At 36.7% G+C, this 17467-nt stretch overlaps 1 protein-coding gene and 1 long non-coding RNA gene across 2 annotated transcripts; both read left to right on the top strand.

The window, feature by feature from the left end:
- Positions 1-8156: 8156 nt before the first annotated feature.
- On the top strand, positions 8157-9478 carry LOC121808269. The gene is made up of 2 exons (XR_006052167.1): positions 8157-8260; positions 9223-9478. It is a non-coding gene; the product is annotated as an uncharacterized LOC121808269 (long non-coding RNA).
- Positions 9479-12326: 2848 nt separating this feature from the next.
- Positions 12327-17235, top strand: LOC121808267 (RNA pseudouridine synthase 6, chloroplastic-like). Its single transcript, XM_042208662.1, has 9 exons — positions 12327-12642; positions 13661-13789; positions 13902-14156; positions 14241-14322; positions 15176-15291; positions 15372-15426; positions 15691-15802; positions 15988-16157; positions 16688-17235. Exons 1-9 carry the CDS (start codon positions 12386-12388, stop codon positions 16958-16960), a joined length of 1449 nt encoding a protein of 482 aa, XP_042064596.1. The 5' UTR covers positions 12327-12385; the 3' UTR covers positions 16961-17235.
- Positions 17236-17467: the final 232 nt, after the last annotated feature.

Raw genomic sequence — 17467 nt, 5'->3', positions numbered from 1 at the left:
TTTTAAATTTGACCGCTTGATTTTTTCGCACGCTTTGTTAGATTAGATAATTTAGTATGGAAACATATGCATGATTATAATGTAATGTTAGTAATGGATCATAGTATCGAAACATTTCCAACCATAAATCGAACACAACAATATTCAAGAAAATACATAAAAGAAAATTAAACACCACATAATATTAAATTAATTGAAACCATCATTTTCCAACAATACTACTAAATAGATTGATTTTTCTTAGAGTGTATCATGTACGTAACTTGTTTTATATAAATAAAACCTTTTCATTTTTCTAATTATTACACAAATGCATAAAAACCTTTTCATTTCTCTAGTTACTACATAAATAATGGCGTGAGTTGTGGAAGGAGATCATGGGAACCTTTTCATTTCTCTAATTACTACACAAATAAATAAAAAATGTGAGAAAGTTTTTATTCTTAAATGTCTAGATTGTAGTATTTAAATTATATATTTAAGCTTAAATGATAATTCCATAAATACCCCAAAACTCCCCCTTTATATATGTATAGAAAACAAATTAAGGGCAATATAAATAAGAGAGAAAAAACAAGTCTCCAATCACAAATAGATAAAAAAAAACAAAAAACAAATTAAGGGTGCAATATAAATATTATTAATAGATTAACACAAAGAAAATAGGATCATGTCCAAGTTTATAAAGAGACTGTTAGATTCCGACCAATCTAGTGTGGTAAGCTCAAAAGATTTTAGTGAGGGATATGAGTAGAGTTATTTCATTATTCACAACCAAGTCATTCCCTTCCATTATATAAAGTTACAAACCAAACCATGTTTTAACATGAGAACTGCATAGGATAACTCAACCAACATAGTAGATAATAAGCAATGGAAAGCTACATCAAAATTACATAATACTATGCATTAGAGTTAGAGCTAACCTTCATCATTATGTATAGATTATCAATATTGCTGCATGCCCGGCTTGAACAATTGTAGCCTTAGTTGTAAAGTCACCAAACATCGTCAATGTAATAGATCCTAATACCTGCAAGATAATATAAGAGACTCTTAGCATAATGATTCAAAACCCCAGTATGATGATACGTTGGAGAATTCCTAATACCTAATGGAGGAAAAAGAGTGTTAATTTTCATTTAGTCAGAATCTCATAGAGGTTCTTGTAACACCCCAAATATTCCTAAATTAAAAATAATCAAAACTAAGGGTGGAAAAATTTTAATATTAAAATAAGAAATAGAATAATTGGCATTTTAAGTACAGTTAATTTTCCTTGGAATAATAGAACAAGGTGGTAAATTAGTATAATATAATTTAATTATAAAATGATAGAAAATTTGAGAAAATATTTAGATAACTAAAGAGTGTAGAAATATAAATAAAATAAAATAATAACAAGGAAATCTATCCTAATTAGAAACACCTCACGTGAGGTATTTAAGTAAAATGGGAGTTAATAAAATCTTACCCCAATTTATCTCCTCAAAAGAAAATATCGGTACCTTCCAGAAGCACCTCCATTCCTCTACAACTTTCACTGTCAGTAGAAATTAGGGGGAGACCGGAGACTACAGGAGGGGGGGGGATCCTTAACTTCTCAACGGTGAAGGAGCAGCTGATCCGAGTCAGTTGAACAACGACGAGGAGAAAGTTTAGTGATACTTAAGTTTGGTCAGCTCACTCAAGGTATTATACTTAAAGCTAAATTCTTGACATGTTACTATGAAATGAAAATGCTCTCATGTGTTTATATAAATTAAGTAGTTAACTGTAGTTTAATTCTTTATGTGCTATTATGTTACGATTAAATGCTTTCATGTGTTTATCCAGAAGTAGTTTCAGTTGAGATATTGTGGTAGAATAAGAAAATAAATTATTAGATAGTTTAACCATGAAATGAATCAAGTTAAATATGCATGATATATATGTTGATACCCGTGCTTGGTTGATGTCACATGGGGTTGCCAAACTACAACGGGAATTGCGAATTGATTACTCGATCGGGTAACATGCGGTGGCAAAGATATAAATTGTGCACTATTTTACTCATGGGGCCATAAGGCCAGGCGGTTCGGAAAATGTTGTGGTGATCTGCCCCATGAGCTATACGGCCAGGAGGTATAGTTTATATAAGTGCACCCCGTTGTAAGCTATTCGATCGGGCCAAGCGCGGTGGCAATGATATGTGTTGTAACACAACGTTTACTCATGGGGCTATACGGCCAGGCGATTCATGACATGTTATGATGAACTGCCCCATGAGTTATAAGGCCAGGCGATAAATGATTTCGATCGGTCCACACGCGGTGGAAATAGTACATGTTATGATCACGAAAGATAAATTATAGTTTGTGCAACCGGATGTCGCCAAGCACGTGGGATGAGGTTATTATTAAAGTGGTATCTGTGTGTTGAATTGAAACCGAAATCGATCTAGATTAAATGTGGGAATGGTTGAGGCTGAGATAAATAGGTTGCTAAATTATACATCTAATTGAATCGAATTAAATAAGTAACTTATGAGATCAATGATGATTAAATAAATATAAAATAAAAGAACTAATGACTGTATTTGTTATATTTATATTTTTATTTTATAATTAAATTCTTATATTATAATTGGGTCTAAATAATTGAATATGTTACAGGTTAGGATGATCGAGGACTTTTGTTGACACTTCTTTTGTTTCCTCATCAACACTGCATTCTGTCGAGTAGCTGTTTTTGCTTTTGGGATACTCATGAATGTGCTTTTGTGCTACTTATACTTTTATATATATGGACTGCAGAATATTTGGTGGAAGCCTGTTATATGTGAATTCTACTATGGTTGTAAATGATGTAGAAACTTCTTGCACGTGTTAATCTATATATACATATATCTCAATATAAATATGATACTTATTTAGGAATTGCGGTCAAAAATATATTTTTACTATAAATTATGGTGGGTGTTACAAGTTTTGGTATCAGAGCCTAGGTTTAGGCGGTCCTAGGCTTTTGATCGAGTTAAGATTTATTAGAAGCATACCATATAAGGTGACAAGTCTTACATCTGTCAATTATCTAACTTATCATTATTTTTAATGTATGACTTGAAAAGATTTAGGATGGCAGATGACGAATCACAGAACAGTAGAGAAACGCCTCCAAGGGAGGAACCTCATGAAGAAGCTCGTATCCCTGATGCAGCTCCAAATGAGCAATTCATTCAGACAATGACAGCTTTGTTTCAACAAGTGGCTCAGAACCTGCAACCTCCTCCACCACAAGTAGTTCAGCCGACTCAACCCTCGATTATTAAAGAAGTACATAAATATCGAGCTGAAGAATTCAGAGGCCGTGAGGAAGACGATCCGACCAGAGCGGAGTATTGGTTAGAGCAGCTTGAACGAATTATGGGTTTCTTAATTCCTACAGCAAATGAGAAGCTAAAGGCAGCTGTGGCTCTACTAAAAGACGAGGCTTATCGCTGGTGGGTGAGCGTTTTACAAGTTACCCCTAACGAACGAGTCAACTGGGAATTCTTTTTGAAGGAATTTCAGAAGAGATATATAGGGGAACAATTCATGGAGGACCGGCGCCAGGAATTTTTACAGTTGTTGCAGGGGGAGCGCACGGTCCAGCAATACGAGACTGAATTCCGTAGACTTGCAAAGTATGCCAAAGAGATGGTCACTACTGATGCAGATATGTGTCGTCGATTTAGACAGGGTTTGAAGATGACCATTCAAAAGGACCTTTTGGGAGTGGAGACCACGGACTTGGCTACACTTTCGAGTAAGGCCCAAGCAGCTGAACGCATGACCACTTTCATTGAGACTGAGAGACAAAATAAAGCATTGGGAAAGAGACCTGCAGAGAGTTCTAAATCTACTTTCCAAGGGCCTGGAAAGAGGACTGGGAATATCCGTGACAGTAGATCATCAGCTCCAGCACGATTGGGATTTGGACAAGGGCAGTGGTCTAGATCCAGATCCCAACAGACGTCACCGACCGTATCAGTGGGTAGCACCGGCGGGTCAGATCGAAAACCTGTATGTGCACAGTGTGGAAAACGCCATTATGGTGAATGTAGGCAATTATCTGGTGCATGCTATGGATGTGGAGCAACTGACCATTACCTGAGGAACTGCCCAATGGGTAGGAATTCTACTGCAAAACCGGTGGAGAGATCAGGATTTACCCCATCCAGAGGGAGGAGACCGGACCCCAGCATTGGAATTGGACGTGGAGGAGAACGGACTATGGCTTCAGAGGCCGCCTCTAGAGCAGAACCAAGAGCCCTTGCTCGCACTTATGCTATCCGAGCTCGTGAGGAACATGATGCCCCAGACGTTATTTTGGGTACATTTCTGATATTTAATATTCATGTTACTGCTTTAATCGATCCAGGTTCTACTCATTCCTACATGTGTTCTAAGTTAATAGAGGATAACAACTTGCCCCTAGAGGAGACCAATTATAAGGTAGATGTGTCAAGTCCATTAGGGAAGACAATAGTAGTTAATCGTATATATAGAGAATGTCCTATTATTATTCAGGGATACAAGTTTCCAGCGGACTTAATGGAACTGCCATGTCAAGAGTTTGATTTAATACTGGGCATGGACTGGTTATCGGCACATCAAGCTATAGTTGATTGCAACAAGAAAAGGATGACATTACGTACTCTAGATGACCAGGAAGTGTTGGTGGTCGGTGAAAGAAACGACTATCTTAGCAATGTGATCTCAGCCGCCACAGCTCGAAGAATCTTGAACAAGGGATGTGAGGCCTATTTAGCTTATATCTTGAATGCACGCGAATCAGAATCAAAGTTAGAAGAGATACCTATAGTACGTGAATTTGCCGATGTCTTTCCTGAGGAGTTACCTGGGCTACCCCCTGAAAGAGAGGTGGAGTTCGCTATTGAAGTTCCACCAGGGACAACTCCTGTCTCCATAGCGCCATACAGAATGGCCCCAACAGAATTAAAAGAATTGAAGGCGCAGTTACTAGAGTTAATTGACAGAGGTTTTATCAGGCCTAGTGTGTCACCGTGGGGAGCGCCGGTTCTATTCGTTAAGAAGAAGGACGGAACACTAAGATTGTGTATTGACTATAGACAGTTGAATAAAGTGACCATTAAAAATAGGTACCCACTACCGCGGATTGATGATCTTTTTGATCAACTCAAGGGCGCTAGTATTTTCTCAAAAATCGATCTAAGATCTGGGTACTACCAACTGAGGGTAAAAGAGTCCGATGTACCGAAGACAGCATTCAGGACTAGGTATGGCCATTACGAGTTCTTGGTTATGCCATTTGGATTAACCAATGCACCGGCAGCATTTATGGACCTGATGAACAGAATCTTCCAACCGTACCTTGACACGTTCGTGATTGTTTTCATTGATGATATCTTGATATACTCAAGGACCAGGGATGATCACGAACAACATTTGAGAATAATTCTGCAGACTCTAAGGGAGAAGAAACTATATGCCAAGATAAGCAAGTGCGAATTCTGGTTATCAAAGATTAACTTCTTGGGACATATAGTGTCTGCAGAAGGAATCAGAGTTGATCCGAGGAAGATTGAAGCAATAATGAACTGGAAATCGCCTAAGAATGTGTCCGAGGTTCGCAGTTTCTTGGGACTAGCTGGTTATTACCGAAGATTTGTGAAAGGATTTTCGATGATAGCCAAACCTATAACCGCTCTACTGCAAAAAGACCAGCCTTTTTGTTGGAGTGAGAAGTGTCAGATCAGTTTTGATCTGTTGAAGAAGTTCTTGACTGAGGCACCGGTGTTAATTCAACCTGAAGCAGGGAAAGATTACACGATCTTCAGCGATGCCTCACACGATGGACTGGGATGTGTTTTGATGCAGGAAGGTAAGGTAATTGCTTATGCTTCGCGACAGTTGAAGCCGCACGAGAGGAACTACCCTACCCATGATCTTGAACTGGCAGCGATTGTTTTTGCCTTGAAGATTTGGCGGCACTACCTTTATGGTGAGAGGTGCTATATTTATACAGACCATAAGAGCTTAAAATACCTACTCACCCAGAAGGAGTTAAACTTACGGCAGAGACGGTGGATTGAACTCCTAAAAGATTATGACTGCATTATCGATTATCATCCGGGAAAAGCCAATGTAGTTGCTGATGCCCTGAGCAGAAAATCGTTAGCATCTTTGAAAGTGATGAACGCCCAATTGAGAGCTTTAAATGACGGAGGATTGCTAGCAGAATTGAGACTGAAACCTACATTGTTGCAGCAAGTTAAAGAAGCCCAAAATATAGATGATAAATTGAAAATAAAGAAGGAACTGATTAAAGATGGGAAAATGGAAAATTTTGAACTTGATGCCGAAGGTGGCTTATACTTCAAAAAGAGATTATGCGTACCGAATGATGAGGTACTAAAGCAAAAGATACTCCAGGAAGCGCACCAGAGTCCGTACTCAATTCATCCCGGGGGCAACAAAATGTATCAAGACTTGAAGAATCACTATTGGTGGCCAGGTATGAAAAGAGACATTGTGGAATTCGTTGCCAGGTGTCTAACTTGTCAACAGGTGAAAGCCGAGCATCAAGTACCTTCAGGATTACTCCAACCAATTTCTATCCCAGAGTGGAAATGGGATCACGTCACGATGGATTTCGTGACTGGACTGCCCTCAACACCGAAAAAGAAAGACTCAGTGTGGGTGATTGTTGATAGATTAACTAAATCAGCCCATTTCCTACCAGTGAGGACAGATTTCTCCTTAGAAAAGTTGGCGGAGTTGTACGTTAATGAAATTGTGAGGCTTCATGGAGTGCCACATTCAATCATTTCAGATAGAGACCCAAGGTTTACATCAAGATTTTGGAATAAATTACAGAAGGCTTTGGGCACCAAATTAAAATTCAGCACTGCATTCCATCCTCAGACGGATGGGCAATCAGAGCGTGTGATCCAGATTTTGGAAGATATGTTGAGGTGTTGTGTTATCGAGTTCGAGGGTAGTTGGGAAAAGTACTTACCCCTAATTGAGTTTACTTATAATAATAGCTATCAATCGAGCATACAGATGGCCCCATATGAAGCGCTTTATGGACGAAAATGTCGCACACCTTTGTGTTGGACGGAGCTCAACGAGAAAAAGATGGTGGGGCCAGACTTAATTCAAGAAACCGAGGAAAAGGTCCGGGTAATACGAGATAAATTGAGAGCTGCCTCAGATAGACAAAAATCATATGCAGACCTAAAGAGGAAAGATATTGAGTTTGAGGTTGGCGATAAAGTTTTTTTGAAAGTATCACCTTGGAAGAAAGTCCTCAGATTTGGTAAGAAGGGCAAACTCAGCCCAAGATATATCGGACCCTATGAGGTGCTTGAACGTATAGGTCCAGTGGCGTACAGACTAGCCTTACCACCTGAACTCGAAAAGATTCATAATGTATTCCACGTGTCTATGCTGAGAAAATATAGATCAGATCCCTCACACGTGGTACAAATTGAATCAATAGATGTACACCCAGACTTGACATATGAAGAGGAACCTGTACAAATCTTAGCCCGAGAAGTCAAGGAGCTCAGAAATAAGAAAATTTCCTTAGTTAAAGTACTGTGGAGAAGTCATAAGATAGAGGAGGCAACGTGGGAACTAGAGGATGCAATGCGAAGACAATATCCGTATCTTTTCGTTCCAGGTAAGAAATTTCGAGGACGAAATTTTCTAAGGGGGGGAGAGTTGTAACACCCCAAATATTCCTAAATTAAAAATAATCAAAACTAAGGGTGGAAAAATTTTAATATTAAAATAAGAAATAGAATAATTGGCATTTTAAGTACAGTTAATTTTCCTTGGAATAATAGAACAAGGTGGTAAATTAGTATAATATAATTTAATTATAAAATGATAGAAAATTTGAGAAAATATTTAGATAACTAAAGAGTGTAGAAATATAAATAAAATAAAATAATAACAAGGAAATCTATCCTAATTAGAAACACCTCACGTGAGGTATTTAAGTAAAATGGGAGTTAATAAAATCTTACCCCAATTTATCTCCTCAAAAGAAAATATCGGTACCTTCCAGAAGCACCTCCATTCCTCTACAACTTTCACTGTCAGTAGAAATTAGGGGGAGACCGGAGACTACAGGAGGGGGGGGGGATCCTTAACTTCTCAACGGTGAAGGAGCAGCTGATCCGAGTCAGTTGAACAACGACGAGGAGAAAGTTTAGTGATACTTAAGTTTGGTCAGCTCACTCAAGGTATTATACTTAAAGCTAAATTCTTGACATGTTACTATGAAATGAAAATGCTCTCATGTGTTTATATAAATTAAGTAGTTAACTGTAGTTTAATTCTTTATGTGCTATTATGTTACGATTAAATGCTTTCATGTGTTTATCCAGAAGTAGTTTCAGTTGAGATATTGTGGTAGAATAAGAAAATAAATTATTAGATAGTTTAACCATGAAATGAATCAAGTTAAATATGCATGATATATATGTTGATACCCGTGCTTGGTTGATGTCACATGGGGTTGCCAAACTACAACGGGAATTGCGAATTGATTACTCGATCGGGTAACATGCGGTGGCAAAGATATAAATTGTGCACTATTTTACTCATGGGGCCATAAGGCCAGGCGGTTCGGAAAATGTTGTGGTGATCTGCCCCATGAGCTATACGGCCAGGAGGTATAGTTTATATAAGTGCACCCCGTTGTAAGCTATTCGATCGGGCCAAGCGCGGTGGCAATGATATGTGTTGTAACACAACGTTTACTCATGGGGCTATACGGCCAGGCGATTCATGACATGTTATGATGAACTGCCCCATGAGTTATAAGGCCAGGCGATAAATGATTTCGATCGGTCCACACGCGGTGGAAATAGTACATGTTATGATCACGAAAGATAAATTATAGTTTGTGCAACCGGATGTCGCCAAGCACGTGGGATGAGGTTATTATTAAAGTGGTATCTGTGTGTTGAATTGAAACCGAAATCGATCTAGATTAAATGTGGGAATGGTTGAGGCTGAGATAAATAGGTTGCTAAATTATACATCTAATTGAATCGAATTAAATAAGTAACTTATGAGATCAATGATGATTAAATAAATATAAAATAAAAGAACTAATGACTGTATTTGTTATATTTATATTTTTATTTTATAATTAAATTCTTATATTATAATTGGGTCTAAATAATTGAATATGTTACAGGTTAGGATGATCGAGGACTTTTGTTGACACTTCTTTTGTTTCCTCATCAACACTGCATTCTGTCGAGTAGCTGTTTTTGCTTTTGGGATACTCATGAATGTGCTTTTGTGCTACTTATACTTTTATATATATGGACTGCAGAATATTTGGTGGAAGCCTGTTATATGTGAATTCTACTATGGTTGTAAATGATGTAGAAACTTCTTGCACGTGTTAATCTATATATACATATATCTCAATATAAATATGATACTTATTTAGGAATTGCGGTCAAAAATATATTTTTACTATAAATTATGGTGGGTGTTACAGTTCTGGAGGTGGAGAAAGCCATTTTTTTTTACATTTGTAGTCATGAGAGGGAAATTGTTTTATGATGCGTGATGATTCAATAAGTGAGAAAATTTATGGAGAAAAAAATTGCTAGCCATAAAAGAAATTAATGGTTCGATTGTGTAGGAAGTAGAAAGCCTGGGAACGTATGAAGAAATTAATTGGCAAAGGTAACGTTGATCAATGCAATTAGCAATAACAAAAGGTGATCAATGCGCAACTATTTAATTTTCAAATAATTGACTAATAAAAGTAGTATGAAAATGGAGTGGTGGGATAAAGGACCCTTGGCTGCCCTTATCCGTGAAAGTTTCCATTTTCAAATTTTGGCTATTAATTACTTTATAATATATAATTAAGATATTTTTTTAACTTATCTAAACGTAAAAGTAATTTATTTATATCTTTGAATAAAATTTCAATATCGGGAATATAAGTAGCCTGCTATATGAACAAATATTTAATGTAAGATTTAAAGTGATGATAATTATATTTATAGTACTTATTTGCAAATAGTAGCCATATTTATCATTTATAAAAAGTAACGACAATTCAAATATTCCTAATTAAATGATATGGCTAAATATCAATATGGCGTTTTTTTTAAAAACTGCCGGCTAATCTAATGATAATGTCAGTAAAGCTAAATAACAACAATAAAAACCGTACACATTATAATTTCATTTAAATATTTATAATGGCACATTATTATCCCAAACCAAAATTTTAAATTCCCAAAATGCCCACAAAACTCAACTTTTATATATGTATAGATTCGGATAATACACGATACCAGATATCCAATTAGACACCCCCCTTATGGAATAATTGACATTAATGTGAATTGAATATCCATATTTTCCACATATAAGTTTTATGCACCTATATCATGTTTTTCGACTCACTAATGTGCGTATTCCCTTCTTAAAGTCGCGAATCGAGATAGAAATGATGTTTAGACTAAGATTGGAGTTGAAATGGTGTGTGAATCAAATATTTAAATCTTCTTAAGATTTTCATAAACAAAAATAGGTAAACCATCATATTTCACACCCCAACAATTATATAATACTCCATCCGTCCACAAAAATAAGACACATTGTGAATGACGCTAGTTTTAATCTCTCCGGTTATACTCTAAGGTATGGATTTTAATAAAATAATTACTACTTCAGTATGTTTCTCAACACTGTCTTGGGCCATGTATTATATACACAGATGCACAAGGGGTAGTCTTCTCCATTATGAACACATCACCCGATTGGTCCGAATACGGAGCCGTCATATCGGAATGTCAACAATTACTACTACAGAGACCTGATGTGGTAGTTGCTTGGGTTTGTCGTTCAAACAACATGTTAGCACATATTTTAGCCCGTAACTCATTTATGTATCCTCCCTTTATGTTTTGGTCTTTTTATTCCGGATTGTATCGTTGGATACTTTTAATCGATCCAACGTTGTTTCTTCAAAAAATAAAATAATTACTACTATAATATCGTGAATTGTAATTGCAATGGCGATTCAAATACAAATTGAATAAACGAAATCTAAGAGCTGAAAACAGAACGCACAAAGGATTATGTGGTTCGGCTGTAAAGCCTACATCCACGGAGAAGATGAGCATCTTTTATTCACTGACTCTCAAGATGAGATTTATAGAGGAAGAATACAATCAATTCACACTCAAACTATCACAATCTCTCTTGCTCTCGGATGATCTTGAAGAATATGATAATCTCACAAAGAAAGTGTAAAATCAACCCTAACCGATTAACTAACTCAAGGAATTGAATCAGAGATGTATATATACTCTCCATGGCTTACGGTTTCAGCTCAAACTGATCAAGTGAGCTGATTCTTCTTCAACACCTTAAACCCCTTTCTCTTCCTTATTTGCAAAGTAGTCGCTCAACTTAGTAAGTTGTTCAGTTGTTCCCAACTCTCCCAACATGAATAATATAAATATTTCACTTTAAATGTATATTGAGATATACTCCCTCCTTCCCGCCTTAGGAGTTTCGGTTGAGTCGGATACATGTGTTTAAGAAAAGTGTTTGAGCGTATAATAAATAAATGTTGTAGTGGATGTTGGGACCCACTTTTAATTGAGCGTGTAATAAATAAATGTTGTAGTGGATGTTGGGACCTACTTTAAACACTTTTTACTTACTTTGTAGGTATTTTTTATTAGTTTATCCCAACCGAGATTCCTAAAGCGGGACGGAGGGAGTAACTTATAGACCATACTTCTTTTTAAAATAGAAATGACTACTTTTATAGATGGAATACATTGTGCAAAATTTGTGTTCATGACTAGTACTCCATTTTTATAAAGAATAAAGCTATGCGGCCACGTTATGACCAGCCACAAATTAATTAAATAACAAAAAAATTGATTTTTTTTCAAATTTTTGGTTTAATACTACTTGATTTTACTTTTATATCATCTTCATTATATGTTGCTCAACATGTTAGTGTTGCTCTTTCGTAGTTTTTGCTCAACTTATTACTACTGTCATTTCTTGATTGTTGCTCAACGTATACAGTAATTCGTTATATAATTATATTAATGTGTTTTACGTAATGGAATTCAAAGATAAGTATCAACTCACAAGTCCATTCACACACATATAAGTTTATATCGGTAATTCTAATTTTTTTATACATGTAAATAGACTAAATTAACTCTTTATGGCAGGCCACATTATGATCATTTAGCTAATTAAATGACTACACCGCTCGATTAATTCACTTCAAAAACTGCCGCATAAAATTGCAGCCTCATCCGTCGAGATATTACCACTAAGCCATCCGGACAGTCGCCGCGATGGCGGTCGGCGCCGCCGTATCCTTCTCATCAATTATCGGCGGCTCCGCGGTCGCCACACTTGTATACGCCTCTAGTTTCAGCCGAACCATCTTTTCTCCTACCAGCCTCGCTCGGACGTTAACCTCCTCGCACCTCTCTTTCAAACATATTCACAAACACCACAGCTGCAATGTATTCAAGAGGAACTTTAGCTGCAGATCAACCGCGCCTGCTGAGACTAGTACGAAAATTTCAATTCCTACTTGCGATAATAGGTACTCAACTGTTTTCTGCTCTCTTACTTTTGCCAAATGCTGAGAAGTTTACCGATTGCAAAATTCGTGTTTGTTTCGTAGTATGTGTTTTGTTTTCCAAAACGATATAGTTGATAGGACATGTAGAGATTTTCTAGGAATAGATTGGGGTATTGCTCTTACATTATCAAAATAATTTTAGCGATAAGGGAGATTTCGGCTGCATAAATAAAACTTATCAGTTTGAATTAGTTTATTCTGCACGGAATGATTTGTATGCGTAAGACGCCTAGACGGTGTAGTAAGTAGTGATATTGTTGGTCTCCATTCACACCAATTTTGACGCAGTAAGTAACGATATGATTTCGTTTACTGAAGTCTGAAGACCTCTATCGGTCTATCCCATGTTTACATGCATGGATTGTCATATCATATGAGACATCCCGGTTAAAAATCTTCCGACTGCATCTCTCTAACCTCACTCAAGGCCGTAGTTGTTAACTCCCACATTCTAACTTCTCAGCCTTTTTTGAAGAGCTTCTTAGAATTATTTTCTCGTGTTCTTTTCACTTCTCAATACTAAAAGTCTGAGATGTCTTTATATTATAATGTATAAGTAGCTATTCCTGATATCAGTTGGGATAATAAAATATCTAATCTTGTAAGATTTCCAAGTTTCTAGGTGACATTCGAGCACTGGTCCTGTTGCTTCTGTCTTCTACATGACTGTTTAATAGAAACATAATTATAAGTGGCAGTGGCTTCCGGTAGATATAGTGGCAAATAGTCATTTTATCAACAAAATGTTTATAATCATCTTTGCCTTACCCTGTATTTTCTTGTGAATAGATATCACATTAAATTAACTTCTAATTTGTTGAAAATGAGATATTGCAAAATTGATCTAGATCAAATGGCAATGGATGGAACAGTTATTTGTGATCCCACTTATTTTCGTGCCATACAATACTTGCTTTTATCTCACTCCAATTCATTTACTTTTTTTTTCAAATGCGTGGCTAATGAGTTTTTTTCTCAGCTATCCTCCTTATGAGCGCCTCCTTCCCTGTCCATCTCAGAATGGACCTCCAAGGGTAGAACACATGGTTGTTTTAGAAGGAGGCCCAGTTCTTGAGTACATTAGTAAAGCTCTAGATATTCCACCCCTGTAAGTTCTGTTGCCCCTTCATCATGTTTTAAGGTTTAACATGTGGTACTGGTATGAGATCTTCAAAGTTAAATGTGTAAATGAAGTTGAGTTTTTTGTTCCATGTTTCAAGATTTGTTGCAGACCTGATTCACTTTGGTGCTGTATTTTATGCTCTTGTATGCCCGGACCCCCCTCGAACTGCTACACCTGAGCAAATAAAAGATTTCAAGAAATTTACAGATCCATCACTTCTAAGAAATAGATCATCTATTAAAGGGAAGACCATTCGAGAAGCACAAAAAACTTTTCGCATAACTCGCACAGATGAGTTTGTCGAGTCTGGAACTTACTTACGGGTGCATGTACATCCAAAACGCTTTCCAAGGTATTCATTTGGTTATATATTATTTGTTCCTTAAGTTGATCTTGATCCATTATAACTTGGTAATCCGGATATCTTTCTGATCAGATGTTACGAGATAGACTGGAGATCTCGAATTATTGCTGTGACTGAAAGCTATGTGGTGTTGGACAAACCAGCCGGTACATCAGTATGTAATTGACCTTCTACTCTCTGATGATCAACCAGGGCGGGAGCTTGTTCAGCCCCTTCCCCCTTCTTTATTTATAAGCGTTTATTACAAAATAAATCTTGAAGCTATATGTATTTTGATTTTGCAATTTCAGTATAACGTTCAAACCTTTGCAAATAAAGATCAACTCTCAATCACTGAGGGTTCCCTAATCATTTTGATTTTTGCTCACATAAATATTTGTTGCATCATTTTTTTGTTACACCATTTTTCAATTGCGAAATTCCTTATTCTCCAAAACTCTAAACCAATCACCTGCTCAATGTTTTCCTTTATAACTATGCCACCGTGTGATTTCTTCCTGTTCGATCTCTCATGTATTTTTCTAGTCTTCAATGCTAGCACCCTTTTAAAACTTGAGGGACTTATTCTTCTGATGAACATGCTGCAATCTAGTCCAATATAATAATTCCAGCTTATATTTTTCTTAATGTCGATTACTCATTGCAATGTTTTCATCTGCAATAGTTCTCTGACCGTTCCCTGATATTATTGTGGAAGAACCTAATTTGATGAGAACATCTGCTAGGATTACAATTAAAAATAACAAAACTATCCAGATTTTGGTGCAAATGTTTTATATAACATTTTGATGCTTCGTAATTCGATATCATAAACGATCAATGCCCATAAGGTGGTGAAGCTATTCTTTCCTTTTCACAAATTTTCACCATCTGATGAGAACATATAGTCATGTTTTGCGCCTTTATTTTTTATTTTCATGTTGAATGTAAGTATCACTGAGGATAACGTATTGTTTCAGTTAGTCTGATCTTGCTTAATATGCTTAGCCCGTGTTGTTTTATCACAGGTTGGAGGAACCACAGACAATATTGAAGAAACTTGTGCAACATTTACCACTCGTGCCTTAGGACTGGACGATCCGTTGAAGACTACCCACCAGATTGATAATTGCACTGAAGGCTGGTGAGTGAATATATTCATGCATATGATTGTGATGTATAGCTCCAGGGGCACACTGCTGATTGTCTATTTCTACCTCACAGTGTAGTGTTGGCAAGAATAAAGGAATACTGCTCAGTTTTTCATGGCAAAATACGGGTTAGTGATAGATTGTGTTTTTCTTGCTAAAGTAGGAGGACTATCATTCTGAACAGGTGATTAAGTTACTTTTAATAATAGAAAATTCTGTTGTTTAGATGTCTTTGGTGTTACATACTTTTCAATTTTGTTTCTCCAAATCATCATTACTTGTACACCTTCTTGAAAAATCCTTGGTCTGACTAATACCTCCCATTTACCAGCATTAATATTAGAAATGAATCTAGGCTATACATGATAACTAGAACTGTGTATGCTTCTCAGGATAAAAAGGTTAAGAAGCTCTATCTTGCACTTGCTGCTGCTCCTGTACCAGTTGGAATACTTACACACTATATGCGTCCAGTCAATATTGCGCCCCGACTTGTATCTGAAGGTACTCAATGTCGTTTTTATGCAAAATTATATCTATTATGCTTCCGTTGTTGGAGACGTGGAGTTAGAACCCTTATATTCCACTATGAAGCACAATAATTGAATCGTAAACAATACTATTATTTTTGTTGGCACCGAGAATGTCTTTCATATGTATAAACAAAGACTACACTGTGATTCATGCAGATTTTATCAGTCGTTGGCCTTTGTGCCAACTTGAGGTCTTAGAGTGCAAGAAGGTTCCTTGGCCAAATGATATAATTGAAGAACAAAATAAAATCGATGTTTGTGGATGGCCGACTAGAGATTTTGCTTATGAGTGCAAAATCAACCTCTTGACCGGTCGGACGCACCAGGTACTGATTTGCACTCTGATTTGTTTTGAGCTATAATGTTCTGCCTTTTCCTGAAAAATTTGTAAGAACATCATGAGTTTTTCTAATTATTATTTGTGCTTGTTGTTTGGATAAGTTGCTGAATAGGACCTCCGGTAGCTTATTGTGTTTTACATTTAATGCTGCTTAAATTAGGGTTATCACACTTGTCAGTTTGAGTTAACTAGAGGATTTACAAATTTTCCCTTTCTGTTTACTTTTCATAATAAGATAGATTTGAAGAAAAGCTGGCCAAACAAGTTCAAAGTTAATGAATTCATCATAGTAAACAGTGGGTTAGCTTGAATTATTTACATCTATTTATTGTATCACTCAAAGCAAACGCCACCCAAAAGTAAATCATTGCTGCTAATTGGTTGAGCTTTTTTTAAGTCCATGAGTTTTACTTTCTTTTTCGCAATGCTTTAGATAAGGGTTGGAGAAGGGTACACAGATTGACAATAGCAACATTAGAGTTTGAATTACTTGACCCGAAAACATCATAACTGCAGATTCGAGCACAATTGGCTGCCCGTGGTGCCCCTCTAGTGGGTGACACAATGTACATGCCAGCTGTGATTTCTGAGGCTGAATACCCCGGGCTGAATCCGTTTGGCACGAACAAGAAAGAGTACTCTAATGATGACGCCAAAGCCACAGCTGTTGAAGAATGGATTGCACACCACGGAAAGGAACCTACTGTCGCCATTGGTCTACAAGCATGCCACATTTCGTGGGACGACGGGGAGCATACTTATGAGGCTGGATCACCATGGTGGAGGTAAACAACAGTACACATACAAATGTTGCTATAGTAGTCAGAGTTTAGTTATCTTCTAGTTCACCTCACTTGACTATTCTTGCATTCAAGAATCTTTGTATAAATGAGTATTGAGTTAGGAGGAGCAGGCTAAGTCCATTGGCATTCCATTAGTACATGTGAAGAAAATTCATTTCAACTGCAATTGAAATTCTAAAAGTTAGTCTGCGTAACCAGAATTGAGCTTAATTGATTTTTCTAACCGAATTAATAGATGTGATTGATTCGGTATTTTTTCCTTTTGTTTTGTTTTGGTTAGAATTTATTGTGATATGTGAAATAATTGTCGACATGAACTCCAAATGTGGATGTTTAAATTTGTTATTTGGAGGGAGAGGCCAGAGCCAGAGGTGTTTAAATCATAAAATTTTTTTTATTGATAGTGGCGTTCATGGTTGTTGGGGAGGGGGGGACGCTTTTTCATGACCACCAAGACCCTTGCCTACAACTACAGATACTCGTGCACAAGCTC

The sequence above is a fragment of the Salvia splendens genome, chromosome 6 (assembly GCF_004379255.2).
Source record: "Salvia splendens isolate huo1 chromosome 6, SspV2, whole genome shotgun sequence".
NCBI classification, from domain to species: Eukaryota; Viridiplantae; Streptophyta; class Magnoliopsida; order Lamiales; family Lamiaceae; genus Salvia; species Salvia splendens.
The sequence above is the reverse complement of the archived record's forward strand: the minus strand, read 5'-3'. Positions and strand labels throughout refer to the sequence as shown.